Source organism: Sturnira hondurensis, unplaced genomic scaffold (assembly GCF_014824575.4).
Source record: "Sturnira hondurensis isolate 20B ecotype Veracruz unplaced genomic scaffold, ASM1482457v3 Scaffold0021143, whole genome shotgun sequence".
NCBI classification, from domain to species: Eukaryota; Metazoa; Chordata; class Mammalia; order Chiroptera; family Phyllostomidae; genus Sturnira; species Sturnira hondurensis.
The window spans coordinates 15,237,256-15,254,933 of NW_028093774.1; the positions used below are offsets into that span (position 1 = coordinate 15,237,256).

At 41.8% G+C, this 17,678-nt stretch overlaps 1 protein-coding gene across 1 annotated transcript in view; it reads left to right on the top strand.

The window, feature by feature from the left end:
* Nucleotides 1–14,149: 14,149 nt before the first annotated feature.
* SEL1L (SEL1L adaptor subunit of SYVN1 ubiquitin ligase) overlaps nucleotides 14,150–17,678 on the top strand; it is a 49,048-nt gene continuing 45,519 nt past the window's right edge. Inside the window, exon 1 of the mRNA XM_037031752.1 lies at nucleotides 14,150–14,336. Coding sequence (XP_036887647.1) covers nucleotides 14,267–14,336 — 70 coding nt within the window. The 5' untranslated portion in view covers nucleotides 14,150–14,266. The remainder of the gene's footprint in view (nucleotides 14,337–17,678) is intronic.

Sequence of the window (17,678 nt, forward strand, 5' to 3'; positions counted from 1 at the left end):
AAAGACCTTCTGTGCTGTTATCATACGCCTCCATTTTTTAAATATGAAAAAAAGCCCAAGGGGTGTAGGGAACAGTAGTAACAAGAACAAACATCAACATGGCTTTTCATCCAGGAAATGGAACACGGGATTGGCAGCGCTCTCGATGGCCTTGCAGATCTGTCTCCTGTTTCAACAGCCTTTGGATGAAAGAGACCCAGGACTCCACCCCTAGCCCCTGACCTCTTTTCCAGTCAAAACCTTCCAAACCACTTGCCCAGTGCTGATAGCCCCCTGGGGACCAGCCAACACAATTACAGGGTTGGGGGTTGGGGTGGAGGGCTTAGCTCCTTATTACCCAGCAACCCAGAGCTCCCAGATTTGCCAGAGAATTATTCTACCCAGGTAAAGGCCAAGCCAAACAGCAGATCAACCCACATCTGCAGGCCTCCTGTGCCTACCTCTCTCTGGATCTTGTGGCTGTGGGAGGCATGGGGCCACTTCTTTCTGAGTTGGCTGAGCAGGAAAGCACCTGGCATCTCTTGAAGACACAAAACCAGCGCAGAAGCCATCCCAAGATGACTGGGGTAAACCCAGGATGGCACAGAAGCATCCGTGGTCATTGAGAAGACGCTGAATCAGGCCCCTTTGGACCTGTGTGTCCCAGGGTTCTACACGCGGACGTCCCTCTCGGCAGCTTCTTGGAGAAGCGCTTCCTGGATAAGGATTGAAACTCATCTGGAAGGTGGGCAACACCTGTCTAGACTCCACAGGCTGGCTGTCCTCCAGGGTGGGCTGGGCTGGGCTGGGCAAAGTGCCTCTTCCAAAGGCTCACCCTCAAGCACAACTGGGAGCCTTTGGAGCCCAGAGGCTTTTGAGGGGCCCCCATGCACTCCAGTTCTGCCTGAGCAGCTACTGCAGCCACTAGCCTTTGAACCATCCCGGAGCCCTGTCCCACAGAAGGGACCAAATAGATAGAGTAAATGCTGGCACCCTGATCTCGAACTTCCAGCATTCAGAACTGTTAGAAATTAATGTCTGGCCCTGGCTAGTGTGGCTTGGTTGGTAGGAGCATCATCCCTTACACCAAAGGGTTGGGTGTTCAACTCCCAGTCAAGGTACGTAGGTAGGGTGCAGGTTTGATCCCCAGCTGGGGCATGAATGGGAGGCAATCAATCGCTGTTTCTCTCTCACATTGATGTTTCTCTGCTTCTCTATCTGAAATCAATAAACATATAGATATATTTTTAAAGCGTGTCTGTTGTTTAAGCTTCCCAGCCTGTGGTATTATTTTTTATGTCAGCCCGAGCCGTCTAACACAAATGTATTAGAGGGAAAGGAAGAATAGGATTGGCAATGGAGAGAAGAGTCAAAAAGGATGCTTGGTTGTCAAGCAGGAGGGTTTGAATTCAGTGCCCAAAGTTACAGGAAACCCTCATCGCTACTTGAGAAGAAAGTTTGAGAAGAATGAGTGGAATGATGAGCCCTCAACAAGGTCATGTGACATGAAGTCTTGAGGGCTATGACTACTATGGCAATGATGAAAATAAAACTCTCAGGGAACATTAGGTGACAAAATTTACCAGAACTTCAAAACAAATTTAATTTTTATTAAATAACAAACTTGGTTTTTACTCCTGACAAGTGAGGAAGTTTGAGGAAGGCCTAGTGGACACCTGCCTAATTACCACGGGGAAGTTGACAAAGGGACCTGTCCCCCAAGCTCCCCAGCTAAACTCCCAAGGATTTTCTGCAGAACCCATAAAAAAGTAAAAAGGCTTATTGCTAGTTTTAGTAAGACTGCTCAAAAACAGAATACCCAAGTTGGCCTCTCTCTTCGTCACCAGCTAATCAGTGCTAAAAAAAAGAAACTGCTAAAAATGCTATTCCTGGATGGTCTCCAGCTTTTTTCTCTCCTCTCTTTCTCATAAACCCTGTTTTACTTTATTCTTTATTTGTATTTACTTTTGTTCCTTTTTTTGACAATCCCCCTCCACTCTAGTTCTCTTTCATGCAAGAGGTAGATATCAAACTGCCCAATCACATTTGGTCATTATGCATTCATGCTAGACAATGCATATATACTGTGTGTGCAACTCATCCATGATGTACACATGTCAGTCATTCTTCCCTCTTTGATTGCCAGGTAGTATTCCATCGGATGAATGCACTACGGGTTTTTTAATCCACTCACCAGGAGGAGACATTTTCAGTTGTTCCAAGATCTTCCCTATTGTGAATATACCTACTGTGAACGATTTTTTTTTATTTTTTCAGTTACGGTTTACATTTAGTTTCACTTCGTATAAGTTCCAGGTGTACAGCATAGTAGGTAGTATTATGAACAATGCTGAGTTTCAGGGTAGGTGTCTGTTTAAGTTCATTAGAACTACCGCCAAGCGAATCTACTCAGCAGTCACACCCTTTCATAGCCCACCCATTGCACCTGAGAGTCCCAATTGCTCCACAGTCCCAACATTTGATGTAGTCAGGCTGTTCAAAGTCTGTCCGTTTTCGTGAGACTAAGCGACATTTCAATGGGATTTTAACTAATGACTAACGATGACTAACAATGTTGGTTACTTTTCAGGTGCTGATTTTCTACTGCCGTGTTCTTTCTGAGCATCTGTTCAAATCTTCTTAATTTTTGAGTGCTTTATAATTTCTCTCATTGTATTTATATTATTAATACTATCTCATTCATAGTTTATATTGTTTACATGGTTTTAAAGAATGTATTAATCATATGCTTATTACTGAGGTCATATATTTTAAATACAAATTCTCTTTAAAATATATGTACTGAAAATATTTTCTCTGTGACTCCTTAATTTGTTTCTTCAGAGGTTTAATATACAGAAAGAAAGAAATACAGAAATGGGTGCCAATGTGGGTGGCTGCATATACGTGTATTATGGGTGTTTGTATGCATTCATGTATATACATATGCATGCATTTACACACACACATGTACTATACACATGTCTGCACATGCACACATTCCAGTTCTGTCTAAGAAATTTCAGAAGCATTAATACCTGAGTGGCGATGAATACTCCAGAAATGTGGATGCCATTCCTCGCTGAGAGAAAGCAGACCTCCTTAGAGAAATGGCTGATTCCGGTGCTGGGTCAGGGAAAGCAGAAAAATGTAAATGGTACAAAAATGTGAGGATATGCTCAACAAATGATGGGGACTTGTCAAAAAGATACAGGAGTCAGTCTGAAGGGCACCCGCTTGCCATATCTGAGATCACCTGAACATCAAAATAATAATGATAGTAAGGGTTATAACCTATTGAACAAAGAATGCAAGAGTGTACACCAATGTAAATTGATTCAGTGAATAAGTAAATAAGAAGAGAAAGCTCTGCCTACATCAGAGAGCTAATAATAAATGTAGAATGAATGAAAGAAATTCACCAATTGTTAACCATATTAGTAACAATTGATTCAGACAAGAATTATGAATTACATGGTAAAACTAGTGGGTAAATGTTAGAAGAATGAGGTATTTACATAGTCTCAAAGTATCCTCTACAAGGCAAAAATTAATTACAAAAGGTAAATACAGTGGAAGCACCTCCTTAACCAATTGATCAAAATTATCATTGCCAGAATTTGGACAAACCAAAAGCATTTGGCTCCTGACAGGATGCACTGAGAAGAATTCAGCCTCACTTCTGCGATGGTCTCACCAATGGATATAAATAGTCACACAGAAAACCAGCTCCAGACAGTTTGCTTTGAGACCAAGATATAAATGAGACAAAGCAAGGCCATTTATACTTTTTTTCTAAACACAAACAAAAGTATGCAAGAATGCAAGCTTTTGCTTCCCACTCCCCTGTGCCACTCACAAAATACCAAACACACCCTGTCTTGGTCAAAATAAGTAACTGCTACTTCTTTACCAATGACAGCTTTACCCTCATTCTGGAACTGGAAAAGACACCAGCGTTCAGGCAGCCTGTCACTACCAAACCCAATAAGCAATGACAGTGATTGAATCTTTATGGGTGCTTTATTCAGATGGCCAGCAATCTGAGAAGGTGGCGGGTTCGTACCTTAACAGACCATTTTGTCCTTTCTTTTCAGGCCAGACTTTTTATACCAGGGAATAAACAAGGTGTGTTGAGGGCTTTGAGATTCAGGAAAGATTAGGTACAACATTCCTGTCCTGGGCAGTTAGCTGTTCCTGGAGTGGTAGTCATCTGTTTCTCCCTGGAACACATAGGCCCAGATGCCTCCAGCTGTCCCCTTTAGCAGCTCCCCAGGAGGTCAGCCGTTTTCCTAGGAGCCAGGTTGGACCTTATCTGTAATTTCTTAAATAAAAGTTTTAACACATACAGTACTTGCTAGACTTATAACTTTTTACCTTAAACTAGAATTTTCCAACTCTTGAGTTCTCTATCAATTCCCCTCTCCCTTAAGATGAGGCTTGTTGATTGATTTCTACCAAATCATAAAAATTTGAGGTACTTGTAACAGCATCTAATCTAGAGCAAACCTGGCTTCCCTGGGCCCTCCCACAAATCACCCAGCCAAACCCCAAACCCTGAAACAGGTTCTTTTTTCTAAAGCCCCTCACTGAGATACACCATAGTGTGCATCCTTCCTCATCGCAAACGTATTAAACTTAATGCGTTCAACAACATGTACGTTCCTGGTGTTCTTCAAGCATTGCATTGACAGTACCAGAGAAATTTGTTTAATGAAAAAAGAAAGGCTTATCCTATGAATATAGTCAAGCATGCATAATGACATTTCAGTCAATGACAGAGGGCCTGACAACGGTCCCATAAAATTATGATGGAGCTGGAAAATCCCTGTCTCCTAGGGAGATCATCACCCTTGTAAAGTCTAAAGTCTTATCTCAAAGCAATACTGTCTTGTGCGGTCTCAGTTTATCAATAAGACTAGAAAGGCCAGGGGTCCTTCACTTGCCCCCACTCCCACCATGCGCCTCACAGACATCTCCCCTTTCTAAACTGATTATTACATTGCAAGATACCCTGTGGTGATAACCATGAGAAACCATTTGATTAAAAAAGGGTTTATTACTTACAGGCCCTGGAACATACAAGGCACTCCTGGGGACACATAAGGGGCAGGGGGAGAGAATGGGCCTGGGGTTCTGCTTTTATTGAAGTCAAATGCTGAGTGTTATCAAACCCCAATACGTGAGTCCATCCACCTGCCTGCACTGGCCAAATGGAGATGAATAAGTAGACATGTCAGTGGGGGAAAGGAAGTAGTTTAATTGGGTTGAAGTCAATCCAGAGCTCAGGTGAGCTCATGCTCTAAAAGACCTGGGTTATGTAAGGCAAAATCCCAAGACATCCGGGATTTGGGGTGTGATGTGTTAGGAGCTGATTAGTCAAAGGTGAGAAAAGGGTAGTAAATAATTTCTCCAGGTCTTGAGGACAAGCCTGGGGTCTGCTCCAGAGTTTGTCCAGTCTCACGGAAAAGTAGCTGAGGGGGCTGTTCAACCTTAGGGCTCAGGCGCTGAACGGGAACTTAGGTCCAGATGTTATCTGCAGCTGAGTTACAGTTCAGAGCCTGCCAGAGGCTCAACCCTTGTGACTGTTAGTCAGGAATGAGCTACTGTCTTCTGCTGGCTCAGGGGTGCTGATTATCAAGGAGAAAGGCTAGGTGTGTGAAATATGCACAGGAAAAATGATTTTTAAAACTAAGGGTACAAATCAAATCAAAACTAGGAGAAGCCTCAGGTTAGGGGTCCTAGGATCTTGTGTGTTCACCCTTTACTGGTCAGTTTCGAACATAAAATAAATATTTAAAACATGCAAAGAGAATAAGTAGTAGTGCAAACTGCCAGCTCTCAGATGTCGATGAGATCTCTAAAGCAAAGGAGCCTCAGTGTTGGGTGACAAGCTGGAGGTTTATCCAGTCTGCCTCTGCCAGGTGTTTGTCTGGGATAGACTGCCTTGAAGTAGATGCCCCTTCGAAATGGATTCCAGCTTTGAAGCGGATACCTCGGCAATCAAAACTTACTTCGGGAACTTCCAATACAAAAAGGAAAGTCCACTGTCGGGGTTTCCACTGCAATCGCTCCTGTGTTTGTGGTGATTGTGGTGTGAACAAATGCACTATAAAAGTACAATTACAGTCAGAGGCTACACCAGCTAGGTTGGGGGACGTGCACTCTCTGATGTTCGCTCAACGAGATGGCCTAATGACACATTTCTCAGCACTGTCCCTCTCATTAAGTAGCGCATGACTGTCCAATGATCCTAACCCAACATTACTTCATTAAATACACTGCCATCTACTCAGTAGTTAAGTGTTGTGAATTTAATGGGAGCTCTAACCTGTTTGTTTCCACCTTATGAAGTTCACTTAACCAAATTCTTATGGAAATTTGGCTTTAATCTAATCTCTCTCCAGAACCAGTTGTTAACAAATCTATGAAGAAAAATTAGACCGAAAGATGCCTGTCAGTTTATTCAGGTGTAAAGGTATCCTGGCTTTTCCTTTATTTGGTATGAGTCAACACTGCTCCGAAAGCATACACACTCCAAAGCAAATGTCACTTCAGGATGAAACTTGGTAAATAAAGCCTGAATACCACCCCCTCCCCACCCCCACACAACTCATTTTGTTCTCTCAGCTTCAAGGCTGCTCCACAGCCTGGGATCTACACTCTGACCTGTGTGATACTTGATAACCACAGAAAGGCACATGAGCATTCAAAGCTTATTGATTTGTATCACTAAGTATGTACCTGTCGTACACAATTCTGGGAGGACAGGTGATGCGACGATGTATAAAGCCACCATTTATTCAAGGATCTCAGAACGTACATGAGGAGATGCTAGGTTCTATCTCACACTATGGTGCAAGGACTTACATTTTCATTTATCCATGAAAAAGAAACGCGAAAACAATGACTTTAATTCACCTCATGCATGTCAAAGACAGTGCATTCTTCTCCAAGGTCTGGGGGGAGCTGGGGCAGAATACTTTGCCCCTTGCCTCTTCCTAAGCCTGCCCTGGCGAATGTGTGGGTACAAGCACTGGTGGCCTGGCCACACTGCCCACTCAGATAGATCCCTAAGAATGGCACAAGGAAGGGTATGGTGGACTAGAGTTAGTGACAATCACTTTATTCTCAAGAAAAGGCTCTCGCCACTGTCTCACTGTACTTTACGTGAAGAGCAATGGATTTATGTCCCCAACACTTTCAGGAGGGTCTCAATATGTACCAGGTGCTTGCTTTCATTTCAGTGAGATAAGGTCAGATCAATGCCATCTGCGTTCATTATCTACCTCCACTGGGCCTGACGCTGTGTCGCAACACAGAGGGAACAGGTTTTCTGCAACTTGGTAATCTGTGACAATGACTCAGAACACTGACATGGGCAAGTTAAACAGCACAGACAGCTGAGCAAATACTGAAGTCTTTGAATTGATAAATAATACTACATTTTGTATTAGTAGGGTGAGTACGTGACTTGAATGGGAGTATCGCCAGGAAACCTTGAGGAGTGTGTGCCCAGACTGGATAAGGGCTATGGAGAATTCACAGCCTTTTTACCTATTAATCATCATGCAATGTAGCAAGCTGATAAAATCAATCTCTCCCACAATGTATTCTAGACCTCCTTTGGAGACTTGAAATTTCCCCCAAAAGTCAAGGTCTTCATTATCAGAACACGTATATTACTTATTGCTGCCTAAAGACAATAGCTCTAGCAAATATAAACCCTTTCCAAATTGAGGGAATTAAACTGATGTTATTAGTCTTAATAAAACTAACTTTAAAAATAAGATTTTATTTATTCATTTCCAGAGAGGGGAAGGGAGGGACAGAAACATCAATGTGTGGTTGCCTTTCATGCGCCCCCCACCACCGGGAACCTGGCCCACAACCCAGGCATGCACCCTGGACCGGGAATCAGACTAGAGACCCCCTGGTTCACAGGCCAGCACCCAATCCACTGAGCCACACCAGCCAGGGCTAAAACTAACTTTTTAAATTTGCTTTGCTCCTTTGCTATACGAAAGTAATAAATAAGAAATAATACATGTAGAACATTCTGTAATGAAGAAAGTATTTTTTCTGCATATCTCTTTGAACTTCACAACACACCTAAAAATAAGGGTGGGGTTTTTTTTTAGATTTTTTATTATTTTTTGTTCTGGAGACAGAGAGAGAGAAACATTGATTTGTTGTCCCATCTATATATGGATTCATTGGTTGATTCTTATATGTGCCCTGATTGGGGATCAAAGAAGGTATTATTAATACACTCATTTTACAGATGAGGTACAGAACAGTGAAGTAAATTTTCTGTATAATTGGGACTACACATGCTCCCTAATATTTCCATGTAAGATATTTTAAGATTAAATTTATAGTAGATAACAAGTACTTTGAAAATCTTATTGCCCATTAAGGGGCAATAAAGCCCATTATAGATAAAGTGTATCTATCAATCAATAAATAATTATCTAGTCCTAGTAGGTGGCAATGCTATACACCTGTATACCTATGCTATCTACCTATGCAATGCTACATACCTAAACACAGAATTATACAGTTGTCTCTGGGCTCAGCAAACTTACGACCCACTTAAAAAGCAAGTTGGTGAATGGTGTTCTGGTGTAGACTGAAATATAAAGATTAACAAGGACTTGCCTGCAATAAATTTAGTTTTTTAAAAAATGAAGACTGATTCAATTAGAGAAGGCTCAGCCAAGATTAAATGCAAGTGAAACTGGGAAGAAGCCATCATCGTGACTAAGAAGAAGAACCCAGGCAGTGGGGACAGGGCAGGGATGCCCTCAGGAAGGCCAGAGGGTGTTCATGTGTAGTCCGGGAGGGGGAAGCAGAGTCCGCCACCCGAAACACGTCTTCTTGGCATATTGATTATTTTAAGCTAATCATTTTTCTTTCTTTTTATTTTTTATTTTATATACATCTATATTTTTTATTTTTTATTGTGTTTTCCCATTACCATTTAGTCCCCTTATACTCCCTTCCCTCTGCAATCACCCTCACTGTTGTCTACGTCCATGAGTCCTCTTTCCTTTTTGCTCAGTCCCTCCACTCCATACCTTACCTCCCCACTTTAGCCTCCATCCTGCTCTCTTTCTATGAGTCTGTCTCTATTTTGGCTGTTAGCTCAGTTTGTTCATTAGATTCCATATATGAGTGAAATCATAGAGTATTTATCTTTCTCTGTCTAGCAAATTTCACTCAGTATAATGTTCTCCAGGTCCATCCATACTGTCACAAAGGATATTTTCTTTTCTTCTTCAGAGCTAAGTATATTCCACTGTGTAAATGTCTCATAGCTATTTTATCCGCTCATCTACTGATGGGCACTTAGGCTGCTTCTATACCTTGGTGATTATAAATAACACAACAATGAAGCTATTGGAGTATTATGTTAATAAGGGTGCTTATGTTCTTTCGAGTTAGTGTTTTTGGTTCCTTTGGATATATCCCATTTTTAAGAAACAAAAGGACTCAGAAAGGACCTTTCAACCTCCCCTTTTACTTACCTAATGGAACTCAGAAAAACCTGCTAAAAGGAAAGGAGTGATCACCTTAGCATCTTAACATAACAAGTGTGGCAGACAGGGAGACAAAAAGCAAAGTCTGTCTGTCAGACTCCTCTCTGTGTCACATCATTTCTGAGAGACCAGCAAGAATTTCTCTACCTAATTTTTGCTCTTTCTTATCTACCTGTGAACTGCATACTTTGCCTTTGAAATCCCAGACTCTTGCTTCTCTCTCCATAGTCCAGAATAGCCTACAAGTCTCAACTTCCCAAAATTTGCTGGGTCCCACATTCTTAGGGTACCCCATATGTACATATGTAATAAATTTAGCTATTTTCTCCTCTTTGTCTATGTCATGTTAGATTATTAAACCATCCAAAACAACTTTAAAAATGTGATTCCTCCCTTTCACTAGAAAACAGAAGACAGAAGTGGTTAATTTGTCCATGTGGCACCTAGCTTGGGGCCTGAAACATAAGAAGCGCTCAGTAAAGAAAAGGATGAAGGTAGAAGTTGGGTCTTAACTAAACGGCAAACTTTCCCCAATCTTATCAACCAGGTGATCACTGCTTTTTGTAGGGAAGGCAGAGTTTCTTCCCCAAGAAAGGAAAACTGTCAACATAAATTCCTGTTTTGTCAGTAGAAGTTCTAATATTTTTTTATTTTATGACAAAGCTAACCATCGAAAAATTTTTGAATAAGAATATAAAAACAGCGTTTAATAAGCCACAATATGTGGCTTAGTTTAGGGTGAAGAGAAAATAAGGGTAGCGAGTATGGCTAGAACTCGGGTGCATCAGGCAGGTAAGGGAAAATGAGGGCCAACAGGAAAGTTTTTCAGTGAGAAAGAAAAATGGCTACATAAAAGAGTAATTATACAGAATGGGGCAAAAGTAGGTTTATAGTAGTTTGGATGGAAAATAGTACAATAATTAATAAATAGTAATACAAGAATAAACTATGTTTCATGTACTCACAACTGTAAACCTACTTTTGCCCAGGCCTATAGAGTTGTTTATACAACTCAAGGATCAATGAGATGAAAAAGGGAGGAAAACATACCAGAGTTTCCTCTATGATTTAAAATCAGAGGGCCCTGGCTGGTGTGGCTCAGTGGATTGAGCACCAGCCTGCAGACCGAAAGGTCGCTGGTTCAATTCCCCATCAGGGCACGTGCCTGGGTTGTGGGCCAGGTGGCGGGCCAGGTCCCCAGTTGGGGGCACGCAGGAAGCAACTGGTTGGTGTTTCTCTCACACATCAATGTTTCTCTCCCTCTCTTTCTCCTTCCCTTCCCCTCTATCTAAAAAAAAATAAATACAAGCTCTTTAAAAAATGATAATCAGAGGAACTCTGAGGAAACACTGTTAGTGACAAAAATACAGATGAGGGGGGTGGCACTGGAAATGGGGCCCTGGGCGAGGTCAGATTCTGTGGTCACAAAGGGAAGCAAAGGAGGGCTCATCTTGCTTGGGCTCCTGCTCATCCTGTTTGTCCTCTGCCTAAAGGCTCTGCAGAGGACTGTCTTAACCCAGGGGAAAGCTGCAGTGCCATGTCCAGTTGTTCACATCATTTTGATGCGCATCTCTCTGTCAGAGCTAAGACACAAACACACCAGCAGTGTTGGAGGTTTACTCGTTGCAATTTCACCACATTTCAAAAGCCTTAGAGAAGAAGGAGCTACGGTCCAACGGCTGCCAGAAGGGCCTCATGTAACAAAAATGATGGGACCAGTGTACGAGGGCAAACAGTTCTGCTGGGGACCCTGTGGCAGGCAGCAGCCTGGAAACTCTTTTCTCTAAATCAGTACCAAATACCAGGAGGACTTCTCCTAACCTTCCTCTTTCCTGTATTCCTTATTTCCTTTGCTGCCACATTCCAAAAGCTTGATATTTTCCAACCGGTTGCCGTTAGGAAAGGCAAACTATTTTGAGCAACTTGAGTAAGAAAGAGACTCAGAAACTTTGTGCCTTCTGTGCAAACTTTGTCCTGTGTGCACAGAAGGCACATTTGAAGGAAGGGGTCTAAGAGTGAAGCACATACGGTGTGAGCTATGTTACATGCTTCTTCCTCTGCCCTTTGCAGACGGCTGACTAAATTCTCTGCAGTCCTTAGTTATTTCTTCTCTTGCTCCTTGGAGGTAGTTAGATAGTACGATCAATACTTTCGGAGGGATTGGGGCTTTTTTATTCTTCAGTAATCTCTCACAGGGAGTGCTTCCCTATCCCCTTCTGCCTTCATGGCCCCTGTATTGCCATGCAGACATGATAGATGTTTCAGATGTGAGCTGTCAGTCAGGGGCAACAAGATTCTTGGTGCGCAGTGATTAGAATGACTGCTATATTCTCAACTAGAAGTTGTCAGGCAAAGCAAGAATTACACTGTCCAGATAGCAGGCCACAGAAATACTAGGCTCGTCTTTAAAAAGGTACTGGTGGCTGAAATCTGAGTTTTCTTCTGTTTCCAAATTTTTATATGGCCTATTCTGTCTTATTCCAAAATGTAACCACATAAATTAATGATGTTTTAAAATTATTCCTCACTTTTTTATTTGAATGGTGGGATGTTTGGCTTTGTCACACACTTCAAAACTGAACATATTTGAACATTCTATGCTACATGTGGGTTGCAGTATTAAGTGACCTTGTTTTCAATATTACTGGTGATGATACCCTTCATAGGTGTATGTATTCTGTAGGAATGCAATGAAAAGAGCCTTCGGAGTTGCAGTTTGGTGCCTCCAAATGTCATCACGAAGAGCAACAGGTCTGCAGGGATGTGTGTTTACCTGCCAATATCAAGCCAGTCGACTCCTAGCTGACCTGGAACAGACTGTGTAAAAATACATTTGTAAGGGCATAATCACAAATGTTGAGGCAGGCAGAAGCTCTACTGGTTTCCTAAAAAGTGATACAGTTTTTCAGGAGGACAGAGTTTTATCCTTTTCTTGCCAAGTTCTGGTGAATAATTCTCAAGATCCAGTAGACTTAGTGACATCTGTATTATTACAACTTTGGCTGCATTTAACAGCATAGTGTAACTTTTGCACATGAAAGTGGGATTTCTTGGTTAACAATGTTTAAATCCCTTGATTATGTAATCTACTAGACAAACTGGAAGGAATGATGACTTTCTATAAATAAAATCTAATTTAAAAAACACAGAAAGAGATCCCTGGCTAGTGTAGCTCAGTGAATTGAGCATGAGCCTGCAAACCAAGAGATTGCTGGTTCGATTCCCAGTCAGGGCAAATACCCAGGTTGCAGGCCAGGTCCTCAGTAGTGGATGCACAAGAGGCAACCACACACTGATAGTTCACTCCCTCTCTTTCTCCCTCCCTTCCCTTTGTCTATAACAATAAATAAAATCTTAAAAAAAACACAGAAATAGAGATGAGTGCAAAGGAGGTAGTAGTAGGAAAGATAATTCTTTTTCATGAAACAACACTTTTCTTCATCCCCTTGGATGTGAATATGGAACAGAGGACTCTCTATTAAAAAAAAGGGAAGATAAATGCCCAGAGGTATCAAGGTACAGGGTGAGTGCAACTTTTCCAAATCCCTGAACTTAGACTGTCTTGGTTCTAGGCCTAAGCCCTGTGGATGGATCCTAGGAAAAGCAGAATGACACAATCTGATGAAGGGGCAGCAACACCAAGCTACTGCCCTGCTTCCCAGTGGAAGCATGCCTGGACTTGGTACTTAATGCACACGACTATTTCTGTTTCTGTGGCGCACTCACTGTCACCTTTTTTCAGAAACATCAACCTAAACTCCTGAACCTAGTGCATGAAGAAGAGAACAATGTAGCTTAAAAAAGGAGACAGATAAGGACAGGTGTTTGAAAGGCTTTGCAAAGGCTGCTGGCACGTTTTTCTTGATGATTATTATCTGTTGGCCCTCATAAAAATGAAAACTAACATTGAAATGATCTGCGATGTGTAAGGTTTATTTCCTTCTGTTTTGTCAGGGAAAGGAGGACCAGCAGTGAGTTCCATCCCGATTTCCAAATACACGGTAGTTTTTCATCCAAGTTTAAAAAAACATCTCGAATTCGGTCTACCAGCTGTCCTTATTCCTCGCTCATATCATTATTCCAATTCAAATTTTCTAAATAAAACTAAGAGGAAGAGCTTAACATTACAAACTATTAACCTTACAATGTTTGTTTGTTTCTTGATATTAATTTTGCGCCCCCCACCCCGCCAAAAAAAAAAAAAAGCCCGGAGGTTTAAGGCCTTCAGTTTAGCCTTCAGCCCAGGTGTTACCTAAGTTCTTTTAAACAACCACCTGCACTTTTAAAGCATACCTCACTATGGACTACGCTTCCCAAGAGCACACAACGAGAGAAGTCCATGGAGTGCATTGTGGGACTTGTAGTCTTAGATGACTTCCCAGCCTTGGATTCACGCTCTGATTCCGGGTTGGTTGAACCCAGAAGCTACCAATTAACTGGGGCCATGTCGGTGGCGCCGTGGTCCAACCGGGAAAGCCAGTGTGTAAGCCTCGCGTAATGATTGGCTAATGCGTAACTTCGGGGGCGGGGCACTGAGGTGGGCGGGAGTATCGCGGCAATTGGGCGAGGAGCCCACAGCGGCTGACGCGGATAGGCTAAACTCTAGGGCAAGGAGGCCTGGGAAGGGGCGGAGGAAGGAGACTAGAGCAGGAAGAGCAGCGGTTAGGCGGTGGTGGCTGAGTCGGTGGTGGCAGAGGCTAAAGCGACAGACAGCTCCAGGCGGTGGCAGCTGCCCCGAGAGCAGGATGCGGGTCCAGGTCGGGCTGACGGTGCTGCTCTGTGCGGTGCTGCTGGGCACGGCCTTGGCGAACTCCGGTCAGTATCCGCCTCCTCGTACTGGAGGTCGAGAGCCACCGCCCCCTCCGGCCTCCAACCCCGGTAGGGCCTTGGGGGCTCAGGCTGGAGACTCCAGTCTTGCCTGGTCACAGCTAGCACGAGCCTTCAGTGGCTGTCATTCCTTGGGCTTCGGTTGGCCTGAGCTGGAAGGGGTGTTTAGGGAACTAGAGAGGGGAGGAAAAGAAGGGGCGGTCACCGTGCCCACACCTCTTCTCACTTAACAAACTTTTGCACGACTCCTCACGAATGAGGAATTGACTCTTCGGGAGTGAATCCCACAGCTGGCTTAGATGCAGGTGACACAGGAGCCCTCCTGGAGCGTCCTCGGCTCTCATGTAGATCATGTGCTACGTTGGAGTTGAAACTCTGGATTGGGGATTTGTAAAATTAGGTAATTGACACTTCTGGGGCTGACACTAGGCAGAGTCAGGTCCATGAAAACCAGGACGTTGACAGTGGTTTGCTTAGCACCTGAGTGGTTCCTCAGTCTCTCTTGTCAAATTAATACTGAAAACCTTTGATATGTTTGTGTCTACGCCCTCCCCCTTTTGAAGAAATCTTCCTTAGGAAAGTGGTTTTTACCCCTGTCACGGTGTGTCTGAGTTGCCCCTTGTGCGCTGTCAGTAATTTTATGATTTGCGAGAAAATCATGGGCCCTATAAATTTTTGAAAGGATAGCCACTAGTTTTAACCGTTTTGTAGATATAGAAATTCACATACTTTTGAATTCATTGTTCAATTAGCTGATTTATACTGTGGTTCTAAAAATAGGTTCTTTTGAATACTTGAACCGGCCTACATCTGAAAATTTCTATTTTGAGACTGTTTGTAAAAGAAGCACTTAGTGTTTTTTTTCTAAGTGTTGGTAAAAAAAACAATTGGTACAGTAAAGCTTTGGAATTTTAATCACTTTTTGTTAACAAGACAGCTGTTCTGGGTCTTTAAATTTTTTTTAGAATAAGGCATGGTATAAATGTCAACTTTTTTTAAACAGAAATTTTCCCAAATGGTTATTTGAATCCCCAAATTATCTATCCTAGTTGTAAGTCAATGCCGTAACGTCATTGTGCTTCTAAAATAAGAGGTCTAACCCTAAAATTCTATCCATAATGTGGTTTAAGATACCATTTCAAAAGCAACAAGCACATGCTGGTTACTTTACAGGCAGCATCACGGTCTGAGGTCAGACTCCCCCACCTCGCCTTTCAGTGATAGTTTGCATTCCTGACCAAATCTTTAATATTCGACATAGCTCTTGAAGCCCTGCTAGCAGTTATTTTATCAAAGAAAGTATGAAAAGAAACTATTGAGTGTAGAAGGTAAGGTACTGGATGGACCGTGGACCACCTGCATCAGACTTGCTCTTAGAGACTTGTTAAAAGTGCAGGGGTTTTTTTGTGTCTGGAACAGGTTAGGGTGTTTGTAGTTTAACAAGCTCCCCAAGTGAATCTTCACACTAAACTGTGACAACTACTAGTTAAAGAATATGACATATAGCCCTCTGAATTCAGTTTGCAGAATATAAAGAATGTTAAAGCACACAAACATTTTTCTGCATCTTCCTTTGACTGCATTTTATATCCCGAGAGCTTCATGTCCATGGAGATGATACTTGAAGTCATTTAATCAACAGTTGGGATTCTTGTGTGTCATGATGGAAGACTATTAATACTGAGGGGTGAAATCTTTGGGTTGTGTTGATGTAAGCAGAGGACGAGGTTCACACAGTGTCCTCTCTGATTTCCATCATAGTTAAATTGTGCCAAAACATTTCTCTGGTAGAGGCAAAAACCTTGCTTGGCCAGAGCTAAACGATAATACATGTGTGTAGACTGACAGGTAATAAAGGCAGTACTGTGCTCACGTGAAGTGCAAACATAAAACACATGAGATGAAGTTTTATAAATTGATTGTGTGGGTTTTCAGTTAACTTTTTTTATTCATTAAGGTGCTTGTTTATATGGGATGTCAGCCTCATTTTTAGTTTAGATTTAAAGATTTGCTCCTATTGAAAAGTCTGGGTTTGATTATACTTTTGTGTCGACGACTTAAAGTCTGACTGTGAATGGTTACCCTGAGCAAGTTGCATTCATTAGCGGGATATGATGATCAGCCAACAAAGGGAGTTTTGATTCTATCACTATTTGTACCTGTCATCTAATATCTTGATTTAGAGTCATGTAAAAAATGATACTTTTATTGAAAATGCTTTCTCTGTGAATAGATAAATTTAAAGAAGGAGATGTTTAAAAAGATATTTCTCCTTCATTTTTTCAAGATAATAGAAATACTGTAACACTTCTCACTTAGAAATACATATTTTATTTTTGGTAGAAACAGGCACCTGGTTTACTTTTTCTCTCTTTGTGCTAAACAGTGTTGCAGAGTCTTTTAAATTAGGTCCACTGCTAGGTATTTCAAGTAGTAATGATGTTGATACCATATATTCAAAGAGTAGATTTCAGACTACAGAGGATGTTTAATTTCATTGTTCTTTTGTTGCCCAAAACATTGTAAGTCAACAGGGTAGATGGTATTATTCCTTTTGACCCATGGAGGAAAAGGAGGCTGAGCAAGTTTGCGATGTTGAACCACATGTATAAAATTGATATACAGCGAAGCCAGGTTTTGAACCCAGCTCTTCAGGCCTCGGAGTTGACGTAGTTAAGCATCAGGAGTACCCTAGCATCTGCACAGATGGCAGCGTCGAAGCAGAAGCCAGGATGTCTCTGCAGCAACTCTTAAGACTTCCTGTGTTTGAAGGTGTATCGGTGTAATTTACATGACGAGTTGGAAAATGAATTTGTAATAATTACTTTTTCCTGAGAGAATATCCCTGGTGATTTGTAGTTTTGTTATTTGATGAAATTAAAATGAAAAGTGATCTTTTTCAAAGGAAGATATACAGTTCCTAAACTAATGCAAACCATTATATTTTGGATATAATGCTGTGGAGTGAGAAACCCATAACTCCTCATTGAATCCTTTTGCATTTTTCTTGTTGCTTGATGTATGTGTGCTGATGAAAGCATTACTGTTTTCCTCTTATTTATGTATAACCTCAATGTCTTTAATCCTCACTGACTTCTATAGAGCAGAAGTTTCTAGGTTATAAGCAACTTCTTTAAATGTGTTATGTGAATGGATGTATCATTTTGAAAGAGAAAATAGCTTATGCTTTAAGACTACCATCTGGAGTAGCTTCTCCTGCTTTAGTAAATGAGAAAGAATTCTCTTATCTACCAGTAACCTTATTATCTATTCCTAGTCTGTGAAGAGAGAAGAGAGAGAGAAGCATGATGCAATTCACATGAAATAAGC